Below are 22,573 nucleotides of genomic sequence, written 5' to 3'. Positions count from 1 at the left end.
GATGGCGTAGGTTCCGCCCCCTCACGGCGCTGTTACCTAGCAACGGGTTTCCCTAGTAACTGCGGAGACAACACTGTGCGGGCCCGCGCCTGCCTCGGCGGCGGCGCCCTGAGGGGGCGGGCGGCTCAGCGCCGGGACGGAGGCGTTCGCTGAAGTGGGCCGAGGGCGAGGAGGGGCCGGGGGAGCTGCGAAGAGGGAGGAAACGCGAGGCCCCCTCAGCGAGGTGGTCGCTTCCCCGTGTCCAGGGCCCCTCGGCCGGAGGATGACGGCGCAGTGTGCCCAGGAGAGCATCTATAACCTCCTGCCCCGCCTGGAGGAGAAGCCTGTCAAACCTCCCAGGTACGTGGGTGTGACAGTACCACTTGCAGACACGGTGACTGGTTCCGGCAAGGCAATACATCTTACAGGTAACAGGTATTAAAAAAAAAAAAATCTAGTTTTTGCATAGTTATTGCTCCTCCTAATGAGTCACTAACTAACATCCGAGGGCTTACAGCCTGCTCCATGAGCTGATGATTCAGTTTGGTATCTTCAATGCCATCTTGTTCATTGACAAAGAATTTACAAAGCACTCTTTCCACGCAGAGGAATTACATGACATCTTTGTTATTTGCACTTAGAACAAATTTTCAGCGAGCAGCTGACAAGTTGAGGATTTTTAAAATTTTTCTCAGTGCCACACTTCCATTCTTTTCATGTGTCAGGTATGTCTTCTGACATTGTTTCTTTTGCTCCTCTTTCTCACCCCTTACCTTAAAAACACCTTTTGCCCCCTAGCATTAATTCCTTTGAGAGTTTTTGTAAAGTTCTTATTTGATAATTATGCAAACATATGTTGTTTTTTCAGGTCCCTATTATTTTGTATGAAAGAAAGCTGTTACTATTAGCACTTTCAGTGAAAAGTTAACATAGGTCATAACTCAATAGCTTTAAAATGAGTAGAAATATCAGTGACACTCATTAGAAGAAAGACAGTTATCCCTTTTCAGGTAAAAACGTTCGGACTTGTGAGATTCCTAGTTCTGAATGTTTTCCATGCAAAAATAGATAATACATCTTTTTTTGTTTCCAAGGTGAATGAAAGATACTTTTGGCAGACAGAGGAAAGTGAAATGACAGTATGGCAAGGCACGCAGCACACTAAATCCATTCCTGTCTTAATACCATTCAGGGATTTGGATACTGCGTGACCATCAGGTTCAGTTTAGGCAATGGATTCCTTAGGTTGGATGCAATCTGCTAAATCCCCTTCCGATCTTATTGGCTTCTGTTGTCACCCCACTTCCTGCTTTGGTTCGCAATGTGCTAGATATCCAGCTGGTAACAACAGCGTCGAACCTGGTTAATAGCATGATCTGACCAGTTTTAACTAATGCATACAACATCTAGGGTCTTTTTTTCCGAATGAAATCATACGTAGTTCACTCTCAACTGACCAGGTACTACTCATGAAACCAAGGCAAGTATCCTCATTTTCCCCAACTTTGATGTCCCAAGATGACACCTAAGGAATACTAACTGTCTTCTTACAAATGTATTGTCTTTTCTCCCCTTGCCAAATAATGAATGGATTAAGATTCTCAAGTCCCCCATAACCATGTTTTCTTCCTTGCAACCCTCTCTAACCCTATGTTATTGGTGTGTGACAGCATTTAGCCACTTTCTTGGCCTGAAAAGTCACTGAAAAAATACAGCTGCCACATCTCTCTGTCCAAAGGAATGCCTATAGCTGTCTACAAAGACATCTTTAAAAGACAGCTTTAAACCTTATGCCAATATGTAATAAACTCAGTACCTTCTCCTTCACTTTCTCCTTCCAAGACTGCATGAACACTACTAGGCCAAACTCCTCATAAAGTCACTACCTTTCTGTACTGTGTGGCTACAATGCCATTCCTAGCAAATGGTGAGGAACGCAATAATTTATGAATGTGGTGGGTTTGTGCCTATGTCTATGGCTGTTTACCATTAATTTAACAGAAAAAATAAATAAAACCTCATTTCTTATAATTAGAGGTATTTCTGGAATTATATGTAATCTTATGTACATAATCCTCTTTCTGATTTTGGAGACTAAATCTCCAGAAGACAAAATAACTCCACATTTTAATGAAGTCCTCTTGCATTTTCTAATGTTATGATCAAGTACAAATTCATGTATTGGACATTTGCAGCTCATATACAAAAGCTTTTATCAGTATTGCTACTATGACTCCCATTCACTGGCCCAGCATTACATCATTTCTTTTATCCTATTTCAGTATTTCTGTAAAATAGGTTGCATTATATGTAATCATTTTGTTCTTTTTTTCCTTACGTGGAAACATGGTATACTTTTTTCATAAACACTTCTGTTTTTTCTGTGAAAGAAAAGCGCAACCGTTCATCAGCTTTTATCTACCGTAAATTAGTATGACATGTTTCCTAAAGATGGGCAGATTTTAAAAGGTACAATGAGGTAGCCTTAGCTTCAGGAGCAGGGAGTTCTGCTCCTTCAGGAAAACATCTGACAGCTCAGTCCTTCAGATAGAGTCAAGATGCTGCTAATCAGCTAATGATTGGAGAACATGTTTGCATGCTTTTGATTAAAGCAGAAGTTACAGTGCCATATGCAACATTACACCAAAACAGCAGTGTGTGCGTAGCGGGTGCATACAGCTTTTCATATCTGAGTCCTTACTGATTTTCATATTAGCCGTTTCAGTTAGTGCCAAAACCACCACTGATTGCAATAGTTCAGGATCATAGTTTGGATCTGTGTGATATAAGGAATATACAGTTTGCTGTGCTATTTCAGAGCAGTCATCCATCTCATCTAATCTCTATTTTAAGAGATGTCTGTAACAGATGGTTCAACAGGAACACTGAGACAACGATACAGTGGACAGTAATAAGATAAACTGATGATCAAGGATGTTCTGTCCAACTCTCGACTACATTTGAGATGTTTTCTGAAGCACGAGGTTTTACATACCTCTAAAATATGTTTCATCCCATAGAATGAAGCAGCGAATGTCCTCATCAATACAGGTCTCATCTTTTTTGAAGCCAGCTGGGCTCTTCCTTAGATATGTTTGATTGCTCTGTTATGTAAGGCCCTACAATGTACTGCAGCTGCAGCTTCTGAAATGGCCAAGATACATTGGCATTTGCATCTTTCCCATACTACAGGCTTTCAAATACAGAAAATCCAGCAAAGCAGGTTCATGATTACTATTTTCCTGTAGATGCACAACAGCTGCGTATTCTGGATGCATTTTGGAACAAAAGAAATAGCCCTAAAAAAATCTTTTCAAAGTGGAGTTAGTTAAAAAATAAAGACCAAAGTGTGTAATGCATAACCTCATAAAAATAATAAATTCACGTTTCTGTCAGACTTCTAGTAAGCAACACTCAAAGCAGTTTATTTCCAAAGTTTAGGTTTTGTTGTGTTTCAAAATACCTGCTTTCAGTGTTTATATGAACAGTGCATACAGGAACCATTTCCCAAAGTGTGATAATACTGACCTTGGAGACCCAAGAGAAGAAGGAAGCAGCAAGCTAACTTCAGAATCAGAAGTACAACTTGTCATTGTAATGCTGACCTTAGCCTTAGTATGGAGGTTGTATGAATGATGGCCTTTATTTGGGAGAGAGAACAAAACAAAATAGCTTAGGCTTTTGACATGAACTACTGCAAAAATGTATATTCTTTGAAGAAGTATTTTTAATAATTTTCTGACCTTTAACTTCTTTATGGCTATCTTTTAATGTCTAAGGTATATATCCACATTTAGACCATCTGTGAAATGTGAAGTAGCAAAAAATAAAGCTCAGTGGAAAACTATGGGACCAGCAAAAATTGCAATACCATCTCCAAAAAACTTTCTGCAGAAACATTCAAAGGAACCCAAGCTACCAGCAAGTAAGCATAGACATGAAATATATGAAATGTAATGTATTTTTTTAATTTTAAAATTGATAATATTAATGTTGAAAGCAACAGTTAGTTACGGAGAAACAAATTTTTAAAAATTTTAAAATCATTTTTGTATGCTGGGGCAGTTTCCATTGTTCCTTTTATAGTATCTATGATACCAAAATTATTTCTCTATTTTACAAAAATGTTTCTTATTTATTGTGTAAAATACTGAAACAAGCAACAAGGAAATTAGATATGTGATCAGAAAATACAGTAAGCATTTACTGTCATGTGGTATAAAACCAGGTGAAATACAAAGAAAAATTATCTCTCTTTTGGCTGCAGCTATTCAGATGTTGAAGATGTGTTGATGATATGTTCTATCCTGCTGATATTTCAATTTGTAATTATGTAGTTTAGATTTGTACGCCATTCTTTTCTGCAACTGATCATTAATATTAAAGTAAATAATATGAATGGGGGTATTAAAAGTGAACTAATTGTTTTCAGTGCTTGAAGAGATATGGGAAAAGTATGTGTGCCTTGATGTTATAAGCAACATACAGGTTTTACTCTTCAGCACTCCTTGTCAGCTCTTAATCCCATAGCATTAAACTGGCTGGTGGTGTTCAAAGCATAGAATTTTTTGGAGAGCTGCATGTCACAGAAATAAGAAAATTGGAATATTTTGTTGCAAAATGCATTCTATCTTTAAGCAAAAACCATAATTCTGGGTATAAGGAGTTGACAGTTCTAATGTTCAGCCTCATAGCCAGTTCTGCAAGGGTGGAGTGACCTTCTTAGTGCTGCTGGAGTTCTAAGTACATTGCTGTCAGTTTGTAATTGAGTTATAAAGTTTCAGCTTGAAATTGTTTTTAGCCTGGAAAAATAGAAAAGCTTAACATACAGTATATATAAAAAAAAAAAAAGCTGTCTAAGAGAATGTAGGAGTCCAGCGCCCAAATTTGCATGGCACACGCAAACAGCTTTAGCACTGAAAATACAGGCTGTCCCAAGAGGCTTTGGAGGCTTAATGCGTCAGGCAATATGGATTATTAGAACCTTAAGGTAAGCTTTGGTCCCAGAGGTCCTGTAGGCATCCTGGGTCATTTTTTAATAAAGTCTTCATTTTTTCAGGAAATCTGAATAGCGTTCAGTATACTGGAATGTAATACTGCATGACATCTGAACATGAATGCTTCCAAGCTCAAGACTGTGTTAAATTACCACACTAGTGTTTTAGATGGGCATAGGAAAGAAGGTTGATTCACCAATAATTTGGAGCAGTCCGTAAGATCCCTTTTCAAGTATTGGTATTATAAAATTAGTGTTATCTACTTCAAATTTGCTATATATTGAGATATAGCACTCTGACCCATTTTTCTCAGACAAGCAGCTCACAATATTTCTATTTCAACTTGTTGATTCAGGGCTTCATAATAGCAATATGTGCTTGGGTGTTTGCATTGGGAGTCAATGGGAGTCAATGTACCAGAACCTCAAAATTACTATGACACATCATAATATCGATCCAGACTAGTAATTTCATTGCCACGATTAGATCCTAACAGATCTTGAGAAGGAACTGTATCATTAACTCAGAAAGTTCTTGTACCTTTGTTGGATGGAATTTCATACCTACGTCAGAGAAGTTACACTGGTTAATCACCTCTTTTAAAGCATTGCACTTTCATCACTTGGAATTTAACCAGTTATCAGTTGTCTGCATGGGATTATGGCATTGTCTTTATGGTATCTGTGCTGTCTTCAAAACTGGGTTTGATCCAACTAGTTAAAAAATAGATTGCAAGGACAGAACAGAAAGATTAAATTTTTTTCCCTAAAGTCTGGGATAGTGTCATTCTTTTAGAGTCTGATTACTTACCACTTCCTTACAAAAGGTGTGTTCCTTAACTTTCATCTGAATCTTGTTGTATTACTGGACTCTGGCATCCATTTTAACCAAGCTCTGTTGCTGGCCCCAGAAGAAGTGGGGGCTCCTAAAGCAGCAAGCGTGCACCAGTGTACTGCAGATAAGGGTGAGCCAGTGCTCACTGAGAAGCTTCAGAGATCTTGTTTCCAAAAGGACATCCTAAGAGAAACAGAGATTTAAGTCTGTGTGTCCTACAGTACTAAGTTATGGCAAGCTATCAGGTTGTAAAAACAAAACCCAGGAAAGCACTGGTTCATGGGGTCAGTATCAGGAAACCAGCTGTTGTAGGAATGAGCTCTGTCACGTGTGACATTACAGTTATTTTCTGCCAAAGAAGAACACGAACTCAGACAACCTGAATCAAATCATTATCTCTGATAATGACTGTGAGTTAGAGTTATATCTAGTGGCAAATATGGTAGGAAATGAATTGTCTCTCATCACTCACCTGAACAGACTACTCAGGAGACTACTGACTTTCTGTTGGTGCCTTGGAGAAAAGATTACACTAAAAAGGAAGAGTTTCTATATTCTCTGGAGAAAGGAGTGTGAGAAGTTGTTTACGAGTGTTAGGGAGCAGCAAGAGCAGGGCTTTTCCCTAAGGGGAAGTGAGGCAGAAACTGAGGACAACCACAATGCAGGCTGGGCAGTGACCTCACCAACAGGGTGCAGTCCCACCACACCAGAAGCAGGCAAGCAGAGCAGGTGGTGATGAAAATGTGTCCTATCAATGGCCTAGTAACCATCAGGAAGGATGGGATAACGGCCCAAGTCCATCCACTGATTCCACACAGCTCTTCAGGAATAGGACTAGGGGCAGGCATGGCTGAGACAGCTCAGCCAGGCGCTGACAGCCCAGGGCTGAGCTGAAATGGGGTTCCTGAGCCCAAGCGTGTGGAGTGGATGCCCCAGGTGAGGCTGGGCAGGGCCATTAGTGCCTAAGGGCCCCGACAACGAGCACCTCTAGTAAAAGTAGTTTTAAATACATTTGAAAGAAGTCCTGTACTACTGCAGTTAAGAGGAAATGAGTGGCATTTTATAAGGCAAACCCATCTAAAACAACATAGTATTTCCTAGGTTATGAAACTTCTGTTATGCCAAACAAGCATACTCATTTTCATCATAGTACATTCCCAGTCAATTCTTTCATTGTAGATACAGTTGGTTTCTATTTTTATGCAATTTTGTACATAATTTTTCCCTTTTGAAAAATGTAATAACATTAAATTGCAAAGCTCTTCATGGTTATTGCTGAGAATATTTACATGCTCAATTCACAGGAAAAAAAGAACAGGATAGTAAGAAATTGCCTGCATTATCAGTGCCACGGAGGACAGATCACCCATTTACGGGAATTCAGAGTAAAAAGAATTTTATAAATACAAATGCAGTTGCTGCTATCACGGGATTGCCTAAAAAGCCTCAACCTATTTATGTTGATAGAAGACAGGGAGATAAATATCTGCTTGAAACTTCAGGACTTGTTCCAAAATATATTAAAAAAAAGGTAAGTTTAATTAAATTATAGTGGAAATACTAGTAGCAATGCCTATTTTATGTTCTCTATTGTATTCTCCTATGAAATGTTTATGATTCTTTTTGAGATGTTTAGATACCACTGCTGTTTGTGGTAGACCTTTGAAATTCATCAAGGAGAAATCACTGGCACTAGAGTTGTGCCTTGCCTTTGCTCTGTATTCACTTGCTTATGCTGTCAGCAAAGAATGGGCAGAATGGTGCTGCTAAAGCAATAGCACGTGTTGTATTGGGAACCCAGGGAGTATCTAATGGGGAGACAAATGGAGTTCTGTGATGAATGAATGCTGGCTCTTTAGGAAAGACAGGCAGGGAAGAAGAGGAGGGGTTGCCCTTTGGATGAAGAAGCTGTTCAAATATATGGAGCTCTTCTATGGAACTGGCAACAGGATAGCTGAGCTTGTGGGTCAGGATCAGAGGAAAGGCCAGTAAGTGTCAAAAGTGTGTTTGTTATGGACCATCCAATCAGGTGAGGAACTGGATGAAATCTCTAAGCAACTTGAGTAAATCTTCAGATCACAGTGCAGCTTCTTACAGAAGACTTCATCCTCCTTGATATCTGCTGAAAGGACAACACAATGGGATGAAAGCAATCCAAAAAGGTTCCTGGAGCATGTCAGCAACAGCTTCTTAACACAGATGGTGGATGAGCCAACCAGTGATCATGCTCTTATGGTTCTGCTACTTACAAATGAGAAAGAACTGGTTAGAGGTGTGATAATCAATAGTTGTCTTGGTTGCACAGGCCATGAAGTAGTTCAAGATCCCCTCTTCCTCAGGGAGGCAGGTGGTAGTGTACAGACCCTGTACTTCAGGAGAGCAAACATCAGCTTATTCAGGGAACTAGTAGGTACGACCCTGTGGGAGACAGCTCTGAAAAGCAAAGGAGCTTGACAGAGCTGGCATGCCTTTAAGGGCAACCTCCTCCAAGCACAAGAACAGTCCATTCCACTACTCAGGAAAACAAGATGTATCAGGAGTCTGGCTTATCTAAACAGGTAACTCATGACAGAGCATCATGCAAAAAGAGACATGATATATGACATAACTCATGACAGAGAAAATGAAAAACGTGAACCTGCAGCCCTTGCAGTACCTTTGTATAGCTAAACATATATATAAACAATGCTAGTCATAGTGCTACCCAACCGATTTGTGAATCATTTAGCATTTGGTAGAAAGAAGGTAGACTCCAGTACCTTCTGGCAGAGCTAGATAGGCTTCATTTTACAAAGGATAAGGCAAAATAGATGTGTTCCCCCAATATTCCACATCTGGAATATTCAGAAATTATTTTTCCTCCCAGAAACACAATTCTGCCACATCCAGTATGGGATAGTTTACCATTCCTAACTAGTCCAATTTTCGTGTATGTGTTAACACTATTCGCTCTTTTCTGTGGCATGCAATGTTCAGCAAAAATCAGGATACATTAAGACCTTTCAAAGAAAGTATCTAAGGGATGTCTTTCAGAACCTAGAATCTGACACCATATAAAAATGTAAAATAGCTTATAGTCATAAACAGGTTTCAAACTCCTCACTCAATCATCAGTTCTTATAAATAGACATTTTTGTTTCTGGATTCTGTTGTCTTCCAAGGTTGCAAAAAGAAATTGAAGGGAATTGTTTATACATTTTGCTCAGGCTACAAAGACAATCACGTTTGATACTTCTAAGAACACAGTGATTTAAGATTTTATTGCTCAGTGGCACAAAATTCCATTTCAAGCTGTCTTTGCAAATCTAATATACTATGAATGATAGGTATGTCTTTGTTTCCTTCTTAAAAGCACATAAGAAAATTCTTCCTTACCGTTATAGGATTATGGTGTTACACCAAAATATGTAACTCAGAGAAAGGAAGAAATGAAGAGAGCTCAGAAAGAATATGAGGGCGGTATCTTGGAGCATCTCAAGAAGAGAGCCATGAAACGGCTATCTGATGAAGAAAGGAGAAGTCTTCTGCAGGTGCATATTTTGATTTAGTGTAATTAGTAATGTGTACAAAAGATTAATAAGGTAATGTAAGTCCATATAAATAATAAAAGTACACTAGATTTTTTCAAGCAAGGCAAATGAGTTAGCTACTTTTTCACTAGATGGAGCTGTAGAACAGTTGTAAACTGAACTGAAGTGAGCTGATTTAGCTACAATTTTAGTCCAGTTTTACAAGTACTTCAATTCTGTTAGACTCCTATCCCCCTTAGTATGGATTTAGTGACAGTTCTGACTCTCTACTTGTGAATCATGGAAAAATACAAATCTTTTTTTTTTTTCCTGATGCATAACATTGCCACTTTTATTGGCAGTTTCTATTTTCATATTGTGACCTCACTGACTAAAGCACAAGGTCATGCTTTAAAATGTGGCAAAAACAGAAAACAGAATTGAATTGCAATATATTTGTAGAACTATGACTGGAAAAATTGTATTTTGTCAAGCTGTTTTGGATACTGTCTTTCATACAGTTTTTATTGCACAAGATTTTCTAAAGAGAAATAATACCATAAAAGAAGCAGAGTGGAAAAGAGACATTTTAAAAGTACATCCAATCCTTGAACTGGAATTTCTCATGACCACATTTTAGCCAAATATCTTATGAAAATGAGGCTTACATTACTGTGATATCTGTTTATCATTTACCCTTAATAACTTGATCTTAGCAGCCACCTGAAACAAATTAGCAGATGGATGGACATCTCCAAAATGCTAAATTCCCACCAAAAAAAGCCAGCAGAATATCTAGAGAGAAAACACAGTGTCTAACTCACTTGCAAAGATTAACTGGTTAATCAGCAAGATCCAAAATAGCTAGCACAATGGTGCCTCCTGCGTATGCAGCAAGCAGTAGAAGCTAGGAAGGAGTATGGGTGAGAGGTGACGGTATTGCGTTGACAGCAATATAAGGAACGTAACAACAAGGGTGAAGATTAAGATATTTTTATGGTGGGAAAGGCATGGGACAAGCCGATGGTCCAGGAAGTTAACTATGCAGCAAAAATATATGTGCAAAAAGGCATGTGAGTTCAGCTGCTCACAGTTCTGCATTTAGTTTGATTAAAATTACATTCTATATTTTAAAAATACAAGAGTGCACTGAAATATTTTTTAATTGAAAAGTTTTTAGATTGTTTTTATTAACTCAGTATTTTCTTTTAGATTTTAAAAAAAAGTTTGCTCTTTAAGGGGTAGATTACTTATACAGTTACATTGTAAGGAGGAATTAGTGTCCCCAGGGTATGTGGCTTCTGCCCAGTGCTCAGCCATAGACATATGGGAATTCCTGTCTTTTAAAATAATTGACATTGCTAGTGAACACATGTGCACTATCTGATTTGAAAGAATATGTGGCAATAGATGTCTGAGAACAAAATCAAGCCTCATGAACTTACAAAAATAAAGGGAAATAATTTGTGCCAACATTTTTTGAACTCTCTCTCCATTATGCTTACTTTGGTTGGGATTTTATGAGAATAAAGGAGTATGTTGATAAATGCAGTACATATTTCTCACTGCTCCAGCATGTATTAGAATTCCTTATATAGAGTTAGATACTCAGTTTGTGATCTAGGCCATAGCATTAGTGGTCAGCATATTACATTGCTGTCGGAGGAGCTGTGAGGGAGATTTTTATGTAGGGAGTCATGATCTTCTTTTGATCTCTCCACTCTGTAGGGGTAGAGTAAATTGTGATGAGTGCATGCTCTAATGTGTTTTAAAACTCACTGTTTTCAATTATTTCCAAACCAGTTTTTACTAATGTACATAAAGAAGAATTATTTAAAAGAAGCTATGAATTACTATTCTATGAAAGTTTTGGAAATACTGTATTTATTTTCATGACTATATATTTGTAAACTATACCTTACGCCTGGTAGACTAGGAGTTTTATGTAAGTACTTTACAGCCTTGGATTGCAAAGACAAGTAGCATTACAAGACAGTAAATAAATAGGCTTGTTGCTCTTAGTTTCACATGTTGAGGTAGGGTTTTTAAATATATGTAGATATTTGAATATGAAGATTGTTGGAATAACTTTTATGGACAACACAGATGCTTAATATGGATATGCAAAAAGCATGAATTGCTATGCAATAAATACACTGCTTTGAACCAGTAAAATATTACTTCATATTAGAAAGTATGTTTTTCTTAGGATTGGCAGGGAGAGGTCATTTTTTTCTGTTAAATCAATTCATACAGTGGACAAAATTAGGCAAGTTTTTAAGCACAGGAGTCCTTGGGTTCTGAAATAGAAGCAATAATCTTCAAAGCTAAATATGTATTAAGAATAATTCCTCTAAATTTAACTTCCATATGTTAATCAATTAGCCAATCTGGGAGAAAAAGTGCTTACCAATAATGGAGAAGAAGGACATGAGGCTGGAAGTCACAACATGCCATAAAATCAGTGTGTCTGCTGAATCCGGTTTTAGTTATTGAGGGGAGTTGAAAACTTTAGTTCCCAAGAGAGTAATTTCAGTTCTTAATTTTTGAAGATGCTTTGTGATCTCTAAGGAAACAGAACTGAGAGCCAAAAACATTTTGGGAAAGTGTTTTCTCACTGGTAGCCATATTGTATTATTTACTGATTGCTGTACGAGTTCCTTGTAGTAGGTGTGATTATTAAGTTCACCCATATAGTTTTCATGAGGACATTTGATGCACTGAATAAACTCTACTAAATCCTCATACATGCCTGTATAGGATGTATAGACTTTGATTATCCTTTTGAGGAGAGAAAGTAAGAGCAATCGTTGCAGTAATTGTGAGGATGTAAAGACAAGTTTTAAATTTTATTTTTCTACCACAGTCTGGTTCCCTTCAGCATATATTGGTGGATAAAAGATTAGCTTTGATGTTGAATTAACAGGTTTATGAGTACGTTTCAGATTATTGCATGGGTTTTTTTCGGCAGGGTTTTAGTCTTGGGCTTTTATATATGGAAGATACAGTTCACTTTACCTAGTAAGGTAATTCTTTGTATAGCAGCATTCAAGAGAGGTAGCAGTTACTGAAATTATTGTTGATACGGTCAGTGACAGCTAGGTTTTTTAGTCCAGATGATAAATAAGTTGTCTATAGATGTTATTGTAAATGTAGATTAGGAAGGGAATGCAATTATTTAGAATTTTTTCAAAGTAGTTCATAGAAGTTAAAATATTGTGGGATCAGTTTGGTGTCCATGGTCTGAGCAAAGTCTCAATTATGGAAAATGAAGCTGGTGGTGAGATGAGCTGAAACTGGTGCTGAATTTTGGCTGGAGTTCCAAGTATTGGTACTCTTGTGATTACTTAAGGTAGATAACACCACTGTGTGTGACGTGGTGGTATCTATGGTAGCCAGGTTGCTGTTTATGGGGAAGTGGTTTCTTCAGTGCAGTTTGTAAGATATTTCCTGTTGCATTTTGGAGAAAAGGAGGCATTTGAGTGATATGAGTTTTGAGGCAGCTTTTATGAATCCTAGTAGCTTCTCAGTGAGCATACTAGCATTAGATACAATGGAGCAAAGTTGCCTACCTGTAGATCATTGAAAGCATAGAAAGTCTCTTATATAGAATAAGGAAGAGTCATTCTTCGTTTACCTTGTGCAGTTTTTCTTGAAGATACTGACTGGAAATGAAATGTACAGGCTTCCTCAAGTTCCTGGTAGGCTACAGAGTTGACTGTTAGTCACATTGACATACTTTTTTTCAGTTTAGCATTTTTGTAGCTCGCCCTTAATTGGCTATTTTAATTATTGTTTTGCTGCCTCTTAAAAACTGTAATTTCTTCTCTCCAAGGCACAGAGTTTTTTAAAGACCATTCCTTATATTGCATCAGAATGAGTCAAAATTATTTCTGTTGCAACTACTTTGACTTTTAAGCATTTAATTAATTTGGTCCAATTAAGATGATTAAACATTATCCATATATTTATTATTTTAACATGGCAGTGACACTTATCAAATGCAATATTAACAAAACCCCCTAAGTAGTTTATGTGCATATTATTCTTAATGAAGTTTTTCTCATATATTTCCTTTTCATGTAATGGCACTAGGGGCTGAAAAAGAACTGGGAGGAAGTGTATCGTGAATTTCAGGGTCTTTCAGTAGAAATAGACACCATACCCAAGAAGATATATAAAGAAAAGCTGGAATCACAGATGAAACAACTGGAGCATGACATAGAAGTAATTGAGAAGCACAAAGTTATCTACATTGCAAATGAGTAACGATTGTTTTTCAGATATTGCCTCTTTCCTCCTTTTCTTTTTCTCTATCCCTACATCTCCAAGAACCACCCCCCTAAATTCTCAGAAGAAATTGACACCGCCAACTATTCACAAGGAAATATTAAACTAATATAAGTATGTAGTTTCTTAGAAAAGTTGTTACATATAGCTCTCCTCTGTATCATTCACAAAATGTTTTGAAATAAAATTCTTAATTAAACTTTGAGTATAAAAATGTGAATTTAATCTATTATTATTTGTAATTTTTATTAACTACTAAGATTTCTATAAACATCATACAAAAAGCATAAAAAATACTGTTTCATATGTTTGGAGCACTTCTTTCCTTGCATAGCCAAAACAAAGTGAAATAATTGGCTGATGAAGACAGCTTGGTAAATACAACTTCAGGGTGGGATGGCTTCTGGACTAGTTATTAAAGAGCTGTTGCACTTTACTTAAAAGCTTGAGCAATTGTATTTCTAAACAGCTTGGCTTCTGCATAATATTTTGTGTACTCATTTTTTGTTACCAAAACCAATTTTTATAGTGGAAGCCCATAATAATATAGACTTCACACAATACAGATACCACATGTAGCTTGCTGTGTGTACTTATGTATAAATAATTCTGTAATACTATAGTAAATCTACAACTAAAGTAGAAAAATGTTTGGATTGCTATTATGTGTGTAATGTTAGAATGAAAGTGATATACTAGCATGTGAGTCAAGACCTAGGCAGAAATTATATCGGCACACTATACTGCAATTATCTGCATAAAAAGAAAAATTGTTTTTCTTTCCTACTGCTTAACCTTTGCTTCAGAACACAGCTTTTTCTGTATGGTATCAATCATTACCACCAGCAGCTGTTGTGACATCATAGTATCTGACATCAGCAGAGGATGAAGTAAAAAATTTCAAATGAACTATTAAAAGCCAAGTTTTCACATACATTAAGTTCCTTTCATAAACTTGTCAGGGAATGGCTTTGAATGGCTTCACAGTGATTCTAGGCTATATTTCTTGTGCATCTTAAACTTGTCTATGACATACACTAGGAAAGTGTGGGTGAGCAGGAATGTGTATTTTATCCTTTGTAACTTACTGTTAACCAATCATGTTTATTTTTGAAAGATATAAGCTGGAAGAAAGCTGTGGTTTTGTAAAATATCAATTTCATTTACTGTTTATTCAAAAGAATTACTTATACTGTATATTTTAACAATACCACACCAATTATAAGCACTTAGTAACATGTCACATTATCTCCTGGCAAAGTGCAAGATGCCTTTCTTAAGAAATGCAATATAATCAAACATGGCTGTTTCTTGTAGCTTAAAATAAAAAACTAGATTTGACTCCGAAACAGCGTGCATTCCCACTGCCTCAGTCTCAGCTTCTAGTTACTCGTAGACCATTCGGCTGCGTTAGGTTGAGGAGCTGGATTTGGTTCTTCCATTTATCATCAGTGCTAACTTTATGGAAATGCAAAGTAGGTGATGGCCTATCCCAAAGTTTGGGACAAGCAATTAGGCCACACTTGGAAGCATTCATCATTCACCAGTAATAATGACTTCTTTCTAAAATTGCCAGAAGGATATTAGTATATTATTGGGAAGTTAGGAAGTGAATGGGAAGGGATGCAAAAAGTATTCCTGCTTAACAGGAGAGGCAGAGACTAAAGCCAGTACACTTCTGTAGCTGAGTGGGCTGTCACTAGTGCCTTTCAACACTAGTACTGTGGGGTTGTTTTTGCATAAACCTCATGTAGCACTTTGCAGGTAGCTGCTGCGACATGGGATGTTCCCCTCTTGCTACATCTGAATAGCTTCTGCCACCCTATGGGAAGGTTATAACTCCTTCCATCTATTTTGATGTGTATTCCATGCGACCTACCAACACTTCTGATACGGAAAAAATATATTATAATGAAAACCATTGAAAATACACACAGAAGGATAACATTCTTACCCTTTAACTCCCTCTGGGAAGTTTGACAAAATAAATTTACAGAATCCAAAGAAGGTAACTCCGTATTTATATGTTCAGGAAATGTCAATAATTGAAGGTGTAATGTTCATGAATCAACTAATATGTACCATCAGTATAAGTAAAGCAAAAAGTTGGGTAAACTCAATTGTTCTGATAGAATTGTTCCTTCATAAAAGATATTAAATATTAACAGAAACAAGTCTCAAATTGTTTTTATTGGGCAGCTTTTCTCCAACCTGTATCTTCAGAACTGTAAGTCCTGAATATGATAATCCGTTTCTGGAACTCCCTAGAGTCAAGTCAGGTTGAGACCCAGTGTGCCGACCTGAGAGCAGAACTTGTGCTCTGATATTTTGAAAGAAAATAAAATCATAATGTTCTTCAGTTTAAAAAATGTTTTAAGCTGTCTTCTTGGTTAAAAAAACCCACTGATGTATAAAAACATAGCATCTTGGACATTTTTTAACATCTCATTTTAACATTAAAATGTCTTGTGTGACTTCAATTTTACTTACAGATTAATTAGTTTTCATCAGCAGGAGCTTCCAACCTCCATCATCTTTACTACGGCATTTCCACTGTGATGCACGCTGCTGGAACTTTTACTGGGGTCTTCAAATATATGCTGAGCACTCGCTGAGGGTTCCAGTTGTGTAACTAAGCACATGTGTTAAGTGTGTAATTCAAAGTTACTGGTGCCAATGGTAAACTTTCTACTGACTGTGACCAGCTGCACATGAGTAAAGAAAAGTAAAAAACCTCAAGACTGATCAAATGCTTTCCTACAAACAACTGTGTTCAGAATAGATGAAAAACTTTTATTTTTCCACACTTGGTCTTTCCAAATCATAATTTCCAGGTGTTTCACCTTCACAGATAGACCATAGAATTATACCAGCCCTAGCTGGAATGGGGTTTAGTCTTCAGAAATTCAATACATTTTTGCAAATATAAAAGTGAAATTTCAATAATTTTTTTATTGTGGGCTATCACTAAAACAGATCCAAATCACACAAGCTGTGGGACTTAACACTTTTCTGTAGCGAAGCTTGAACTTCACTCTGCAAAACCAGCCACCGCTATGGGAGTTCTGTCCACAGGCTAAAAAGTAGCAATAGCAGTTGAAATGTTCTCTAAATTCATTAGTCAATTACTGATAATCAATGAAATAATGAGAAAGAAAATCATCAAAAGGCTTCTAGTACTTCATAATTATTTTATCAAACTGGTATTTTTAAATGGTCCATATTAAATTGGATAACATCACAAAACACATGCTAAACGCGGGATGAATGCTCTATTGGTCAGTAAGAGTTGTGTTGCCACAAACTGAAAATATTTCCTGTTGGAAGTTGCGCATGACAAAACCGTGTATCTATTTTTTAAAAATAGCAACATGAAATTATGATAAATATCTCACTGGTTGTTCTTCAGAATGAAACTATTTATATCCAGGAAGGAAGGGATCAGATACGGCATCGTCACAAACACAGGGAGTTCCTGATTGTACGGCTCCGATAGAGCTGCCTCGAGTGAGCATCAGGTCTGACAGGAGCATATGGGCTCCATGTGGCTGGTCTCAAAGCACGGTGGTTTCTTGGGCTCTGCATGCATTCCTGGGGACTAAGTCTGGGACAGTTCCTCAAAATCTTCCTTGCTGAGGGGTAACCTCATTCCCCTCACGAAACAGTGAGGGCAAAATTCTGTGGGAGAAATAATATGGGAGAAATTCCTCACCAATTTCATTTTCCTTAGTCTCTGTAGGTGGGTTTTATTATAGGAGGGCATGTCTGGCCCTTTGTATATTTTTGTGAAAAACTGGCGTCACAAACTGCTGCTGAGATCACTCTGCCACAAAGCTAAAATCTAGCCCTTTCACTGGCATATGTTTCAGGGAAAACAACATATCCAACAATTTCAGCCCTAATGAAGGCAGACAGCTTTCAGATAAGAAAACTTCACATATATGTAGATTAATGGGAGTCCTAGATAAATGCTAGTTCTAGTCAGTTCTTTCATCCTTGGCTTTATGATGCTTCTAATATTAATAATATAATTACAGGAAAGACAGGCAACAAAACCTATTATTAAGGTTGCCCGACATTTCCCATAGCCAGGGAAGCCAGCTGCTGAGCTCTGCAGCTGATGGGGATCACCACCCCAGTAACTAGAGGCATATTAAGCCTGACCAAGCTAAGGAGGACCGGCTATTTCTCCCCATGAGTGGACATCTGAGGTAGCCATGTATACTTGACTGCGGAATGCCTAGATTGTAATTTTTTTTCATTCTGACTTGATCTTGCTCCAGCTCCTTTTTGTTATGTAACAACATGCAAACAAAATGTGAGTAAATTCAGGGTTTTCATCCTCCAGGCTAAGCAGTGGCATTATGGTAGGAATCCAAGGTGAGATGAGTTTCTTCTTCATGTTTTTTTCTTTACTGTTTAAAGGGTGCTGAGATAAATGTGACTTCCATTTCCCCAAGTTATAAAAAACATACTTTTTTTTCTAGATTGTACCTCCAACAAATGGTTGTAGATGAGCAGACATAGCCAAATAGTAGATTATATTTATGTCACCTAGTCTTGTGGATGTTGCTGTGAGGATGAACTTCTGTTCCGTCACAATAGTAGCCTGTGTTGTTAATTCGTTATTCCATGCCTGCCTCCACCCTGACTCCACAGCAGGGAGAAATTCATACAAACATGCAAACACTGGAATAACTTTGTCTTCAAATCCTTCCTCAAATGTTCTTTGCCATGGTACCCACCAAAAATTTAACATCAGCTGAGCTGCTGATGAACTGAGATTAGGGCTTATCTCGCTGACTTCGGCAGTTTCCTTGAACTCCCCTGGCACTGTAGCCAGCTTCTTCTTGTTTTAGGCTTAGACTGTAAGTTATCATCTGTCGTGTGGATCATCTTTTTCTCTCTTTGCTTCGTGTCTGACACAATAAAATTTTTGTCTGTAAGTAGAGCTCCTATGTGCTTATAATAATAATAATAAATATGATCACCTGGGGATGAATTAAGACCATGCAATAAAGGGAATGGATTCAAGTTGTTTACTAAAAGGATCTGTTTTCCAAGAACTCTCATCTCATTTGTTTCAGCAACTGGAAAGTAGGAGTTGAAGGAAGAGAAATGAGATTTAAAGCACTTAACTTATTCCCTGGAGCAATATGATTTATTCATGTCTTCGTCATAGAATGTTTTTGAAGTGCAATGGTAAATGACTTATACCTGGCTTTTTCACTGGTAGCCATTAATATTGCATTTCTCATTTTTGGGGTTCCTGACTTCTGCAATTTGAGCCCATATGTTTTAAATACAGGATATGTGTGCCTAAAGTTAGAAGCTATGCTTTGAACCTAGACAGCACTATATAACAGTTTGAAAGCTATTGTCTCAAACTAGTCACTCAAAATTAATGGAATTAATGTTTAATTTGCTCTTGCTAGGTGAGAGCACCCATATGGAAAATTCAGATGACTCAACCCTCTAATTCCCAGAGCTGCTGTAAAGATAGACAAGTACCTCTAAAACTGTTCTCATATTGCTTCCAGGGCTGTATTTAAGCTGAGGAAAAAATGTAATAATTCTGTCTTCAGAGGAAAAAAATTCAGTAGTGTTCAACATGTGGCCCCAAGCACTGCACAATGCAGAAACGACCACGTTTTGCTGTTTGCTGAAGAGAATGGTCTGTCTTTTACACAAACGATAAAATTAGCAAATGGTCTAAATCCAGCATTCCAGCACCCTCAGGGAGCGGGTCATTCTGTGCAGCAACAGAGCTCAGGGGCTGGCCAGCCATGAACATTTAGCATGCCTATGCCACAGGAGAACTTGCTGGACCAGGTTCTGCTTTTCAATACACTTTTGTTACTGCACTGTTTATTCTAGGCAAGCTGTGAAGTACACAAAATTACATCAAAGACGACTGAGCTATTTTGGGGAAAAAAAAAAAGTCCTTAAACTGTTATTTGTTTACTTGTTTAAAACACTCAGAATTCTTTTGTTTTGCAGATTTTCCCAAATTTGCTGTAGTTCATTAAAAAAAAAAAAAAAAAGAAAAAAGAGGAATTAAGCCAAGTGAACAACCTCCTTTAAAAAGAAAACAAACTCTAACAGTTAAATTAATTACATTGGGTGTGACTTACTATATACTTACAATTCCCTGACTAGTTTTCATGGCCATGCGTGATGAATTTGTCATAGGATATGATGTGAGCAGCATTTCTTGAAAATAATGCTTTATCATTCAAACGTCAATACTTCTCAATAGCTGGTTAGGGGAAATATTTGCATAATATTATGAGGGAAGTAAAGTTTATTCTAGTACTAAAGGACAAAAGGAAATTTTTGTTTGTGTTTATTTCAGCTATAAAGAATTCCATATTAATAACATGAACCTGAAAAGCAGGAAGAGTATCTGCAGCAGCCAGGAAATTGCAAAGTGAAGCTCTCGCTGCTCCAGTCTGGCACAGTGAGATTGATAACAAACAAAAATGTAGTTTTGTATTAAAGATGTTTATCATGGACCAAATAAGTCAAAGCCCAAAATTCTGTCAAGCAGTGCCTAGCACTGATTTAAAGATCATAAAAAATTAAAAACCAGACTAACATCTTGAATGGCACCTTTTAGGCATTTTCTTGATATCAAAGTTATCATAGTTGATTTTCAAAGCCTAACTCAGTCTCGTAGACTCAGTACAGGTTAACTGTGACAGCTAAATGCTCTGAGTTTCCCTCGTGAATCTTAGATGCTGCAATTGCTTTAAACCTGAACTTTCCAATTCCCCAAGGTGCTAATTCTGCTGAAATTGAAGGTGGACGGAAGCTAGATTCCAGCTTGCAGTGCCACTCCATCACCTGCACAGTACAGTAGTCACAAAGGGGAAGTATAGCATCTATACTACTGTATATCTTAGGATGCTACCTAGCGCTGCCTAATTGGCCAGCTTTTCCTATGGTCTCCCTAGGTTCTTGAATGTAGGCGAATGGTTTGAAAAACTGCTTCATGTTCTCCCAGATGTCTGTAACACTGTCTGGCAAATATGTTCTGCTGCACTCAGGGTCTTCAGCAGCCACCCTATGGACTGGGTAACTGCCGCAGGTAATGCAAAAGAACGCAAAATTCTGCACTATATTCAAGCTGGATAGGAAAGGAATTTAGAATTGCTTTCAACATGTCTTAAAGTACTGTATCTGCTAGACTTCTGTTTTTAATATTCTCTTTACTGATCATTTTACCCAAAAATGTCTTTCTCTGCAACAACTAGGGGGGTTCGCTTACCTTGTAACCACTAAGAAAGGCAGGTTTATGCTTGATAAGATTGTTTACAGTTCTGCTCTTCACATATCAGCTGCAGCAACAGGCAGAACCAGAATAAGAGCTCTTACTTCATCCTCTAATTGGCAAGCTTCTACCTAGGTAAGCCATACCTCTTGAAATATTCTGGATTTTCATGCTTTTCTATTTTTGGTGTTTACGTATTAAACCAAATTGTCGAATGTTTGTTATAACTTCTTGGGAGGAGAATACATAATGGAGTTGCAAAGGCTAACAGGTAACTCCATGACAATGTTTGTCTTAGACTGCTTTCTTGATATATCCCTGCCCCCAACCTTCTATTTTCAATATTTCTTTACATGAGAGTTGTGAAAGGGTGGATACTACATGTCCTGCTTTTATCGGTAACAGGGTAAGAGATGAAAAGATAAGTAAGTGAAATGATAAAGTTTGTTCTGTAAAGGCCCAAGGTATAAATACATTCACAAGGGATTTGCAAATAAGTCTTAACTCTGCTTTGTTTCTCTGTGTGTCGCTTCTTCCATCTGCTCCTTTATGTCTTTTGGCTATGTGTCCAGACCTACTCGGACCTACTTGTATGATCTACCCTATTTCCTTTGTTCTTTCCCCCTTTGATCATTTCCCATGGTTGTGTATCTAAAAGTGTTTATTCTTTTCCTCTTATTTTTAGTTGATAAACAAACAGCTAAACAAAGATAATAGGAAAGTTTTTCAGAATGCTCACAGTCTTTTTCACAGTTAGGACTCTGATATCATGTTTTAAATAATCATATTTTGGCCCTAGTTAAAAAAGATTTTGAAAATCTACTCTAAATTCATTCATTCTATACCAGTTCATACTGTAAAAAACCAATGTAAACACTCAGTAAGTGCATGTACCTCCACAGCAAAATCCTTGACAGCTTCATTTCCATCACGCACAAAGAACTTCAGTAATTCTAGTTTCTATTAATTCTGTGGGTTTCCAGAACCATGAATTTGTCTCATTTGCAAAAAAAACCTAAAAAATGTATTACATTTTATGCCACTGAAAAAATCTTACATGGAGAAGAGAAACTTTGTGGATTGGACCGGTGGCTGCTGATAGCAACACTACCATTCAGACTGTACCCCAGCTAAATTTATCTAGTTTTTCATTTCCATATTCTTATTTATTGTTATTAGCAAGACGTGACACTTCATTAAACTTCTTAAGTGAGCCCTGTAAAATTGTTAGAAGAGAAGAATACCAAAAGGAAGACTTGACAAAACACAGTTGTCCAACCTTGACGGGAAGAACAAACATTTCCTGCTTACATTTTTCAGCACAGTGCCAGAGGAATTTATTTTTTAGTATCTTGTTCACGTTAATCTTTTCCAAATCGTTAAGCTTCTGTCTGTGGTGTAGTTAGAACAATCTCTTGTATTCCAGTGGTCTGATAAAGAATGTGGATAAAAAAGGCAGAAAACTCTGTAATAGTAACCCAACTAGTCCAAAAGGTAGAAGAAACCAGTACTCAATATAGCAGTGGCAAAATTAATCTGAGTTTCTAGCTGTAATCCAAAGAGCTTCAGAACTATAGAGCCCAGTTCTGTGATGTTTATGCAACAGCAGCTTTATCTGTAACGTGGTGGTAACTGAATCAGATTGCATTAGCTTTAGGGTGAATGTGGGCTTTAGGAGTTCTTGCCCACCT

At 37.4% G+C, this 22,573-nt stretch overlaps 1 protein-coding gene across 3 annotated transcripts; it reads left to right on the top strand.

The window, feature by feature from the left end:
• Nucleotides 1-37: 37 nt before the first annotated feature.
• On the top strand, nucleotides 38-15,899 carry ENKUR (enkurin, TRPC channel interacting protein). Of its 3 annotated transcripts, none has more exons than XM_072854468.1 (6): nucleotides 38-339; nucleotides 621-704; nucleotides 3,759-3,904; nucleotides 7,115-7,341; nucleotides 9,194-9,340; nucleotides 13,415-15,899. In XM_072854468.1, the coding sequence occupies exons 1-6, from the start codon at nucleotides 263-265 to the stop codon at nucleotides 13,586-13,588; spliced, it is 855 nt and encodes a 284-aa protein (XP_072710569.1). In that variant the 5' UTR covers nucleotides 38-262; the 3' UTR covers nucleotides 13,589-15,899. The 3 variants fall into 3 exon arrangements, with proteins under 3 accessions (XP_072710569.1, XP_072710568.1, XP_072710570.1); XM_072854467.1 differs by having other exon boundaries at nucleotides 38-414; XM_072854469.1 differs by lacking the exon at nucleotides 621-704 and having other exon boundaries at nucleotides 39-339; nucleotides 13,415-15,896.
• The last annotated feature ends 6,674 nt before the right edge of the window (nucleotides 15,900-22,573 follow it).

The sequence above is a fragment of the Ciconia boyciana genome, chromosome 2 (genome assembly GCF_034638445.1).
Source record: "Ciconia boyciana chromosome 2, ASM3463844v1, whole genome shotgun sequence".
NCBI lineage: Eukaryota > Metazoa > Chordata > Aves > Ciconiiformes > Ciconiidae > Ciconia > Ciconia boyciana.
This window is presented reverse-complemented; position numbering and strand designations above follow the sequence as displayed.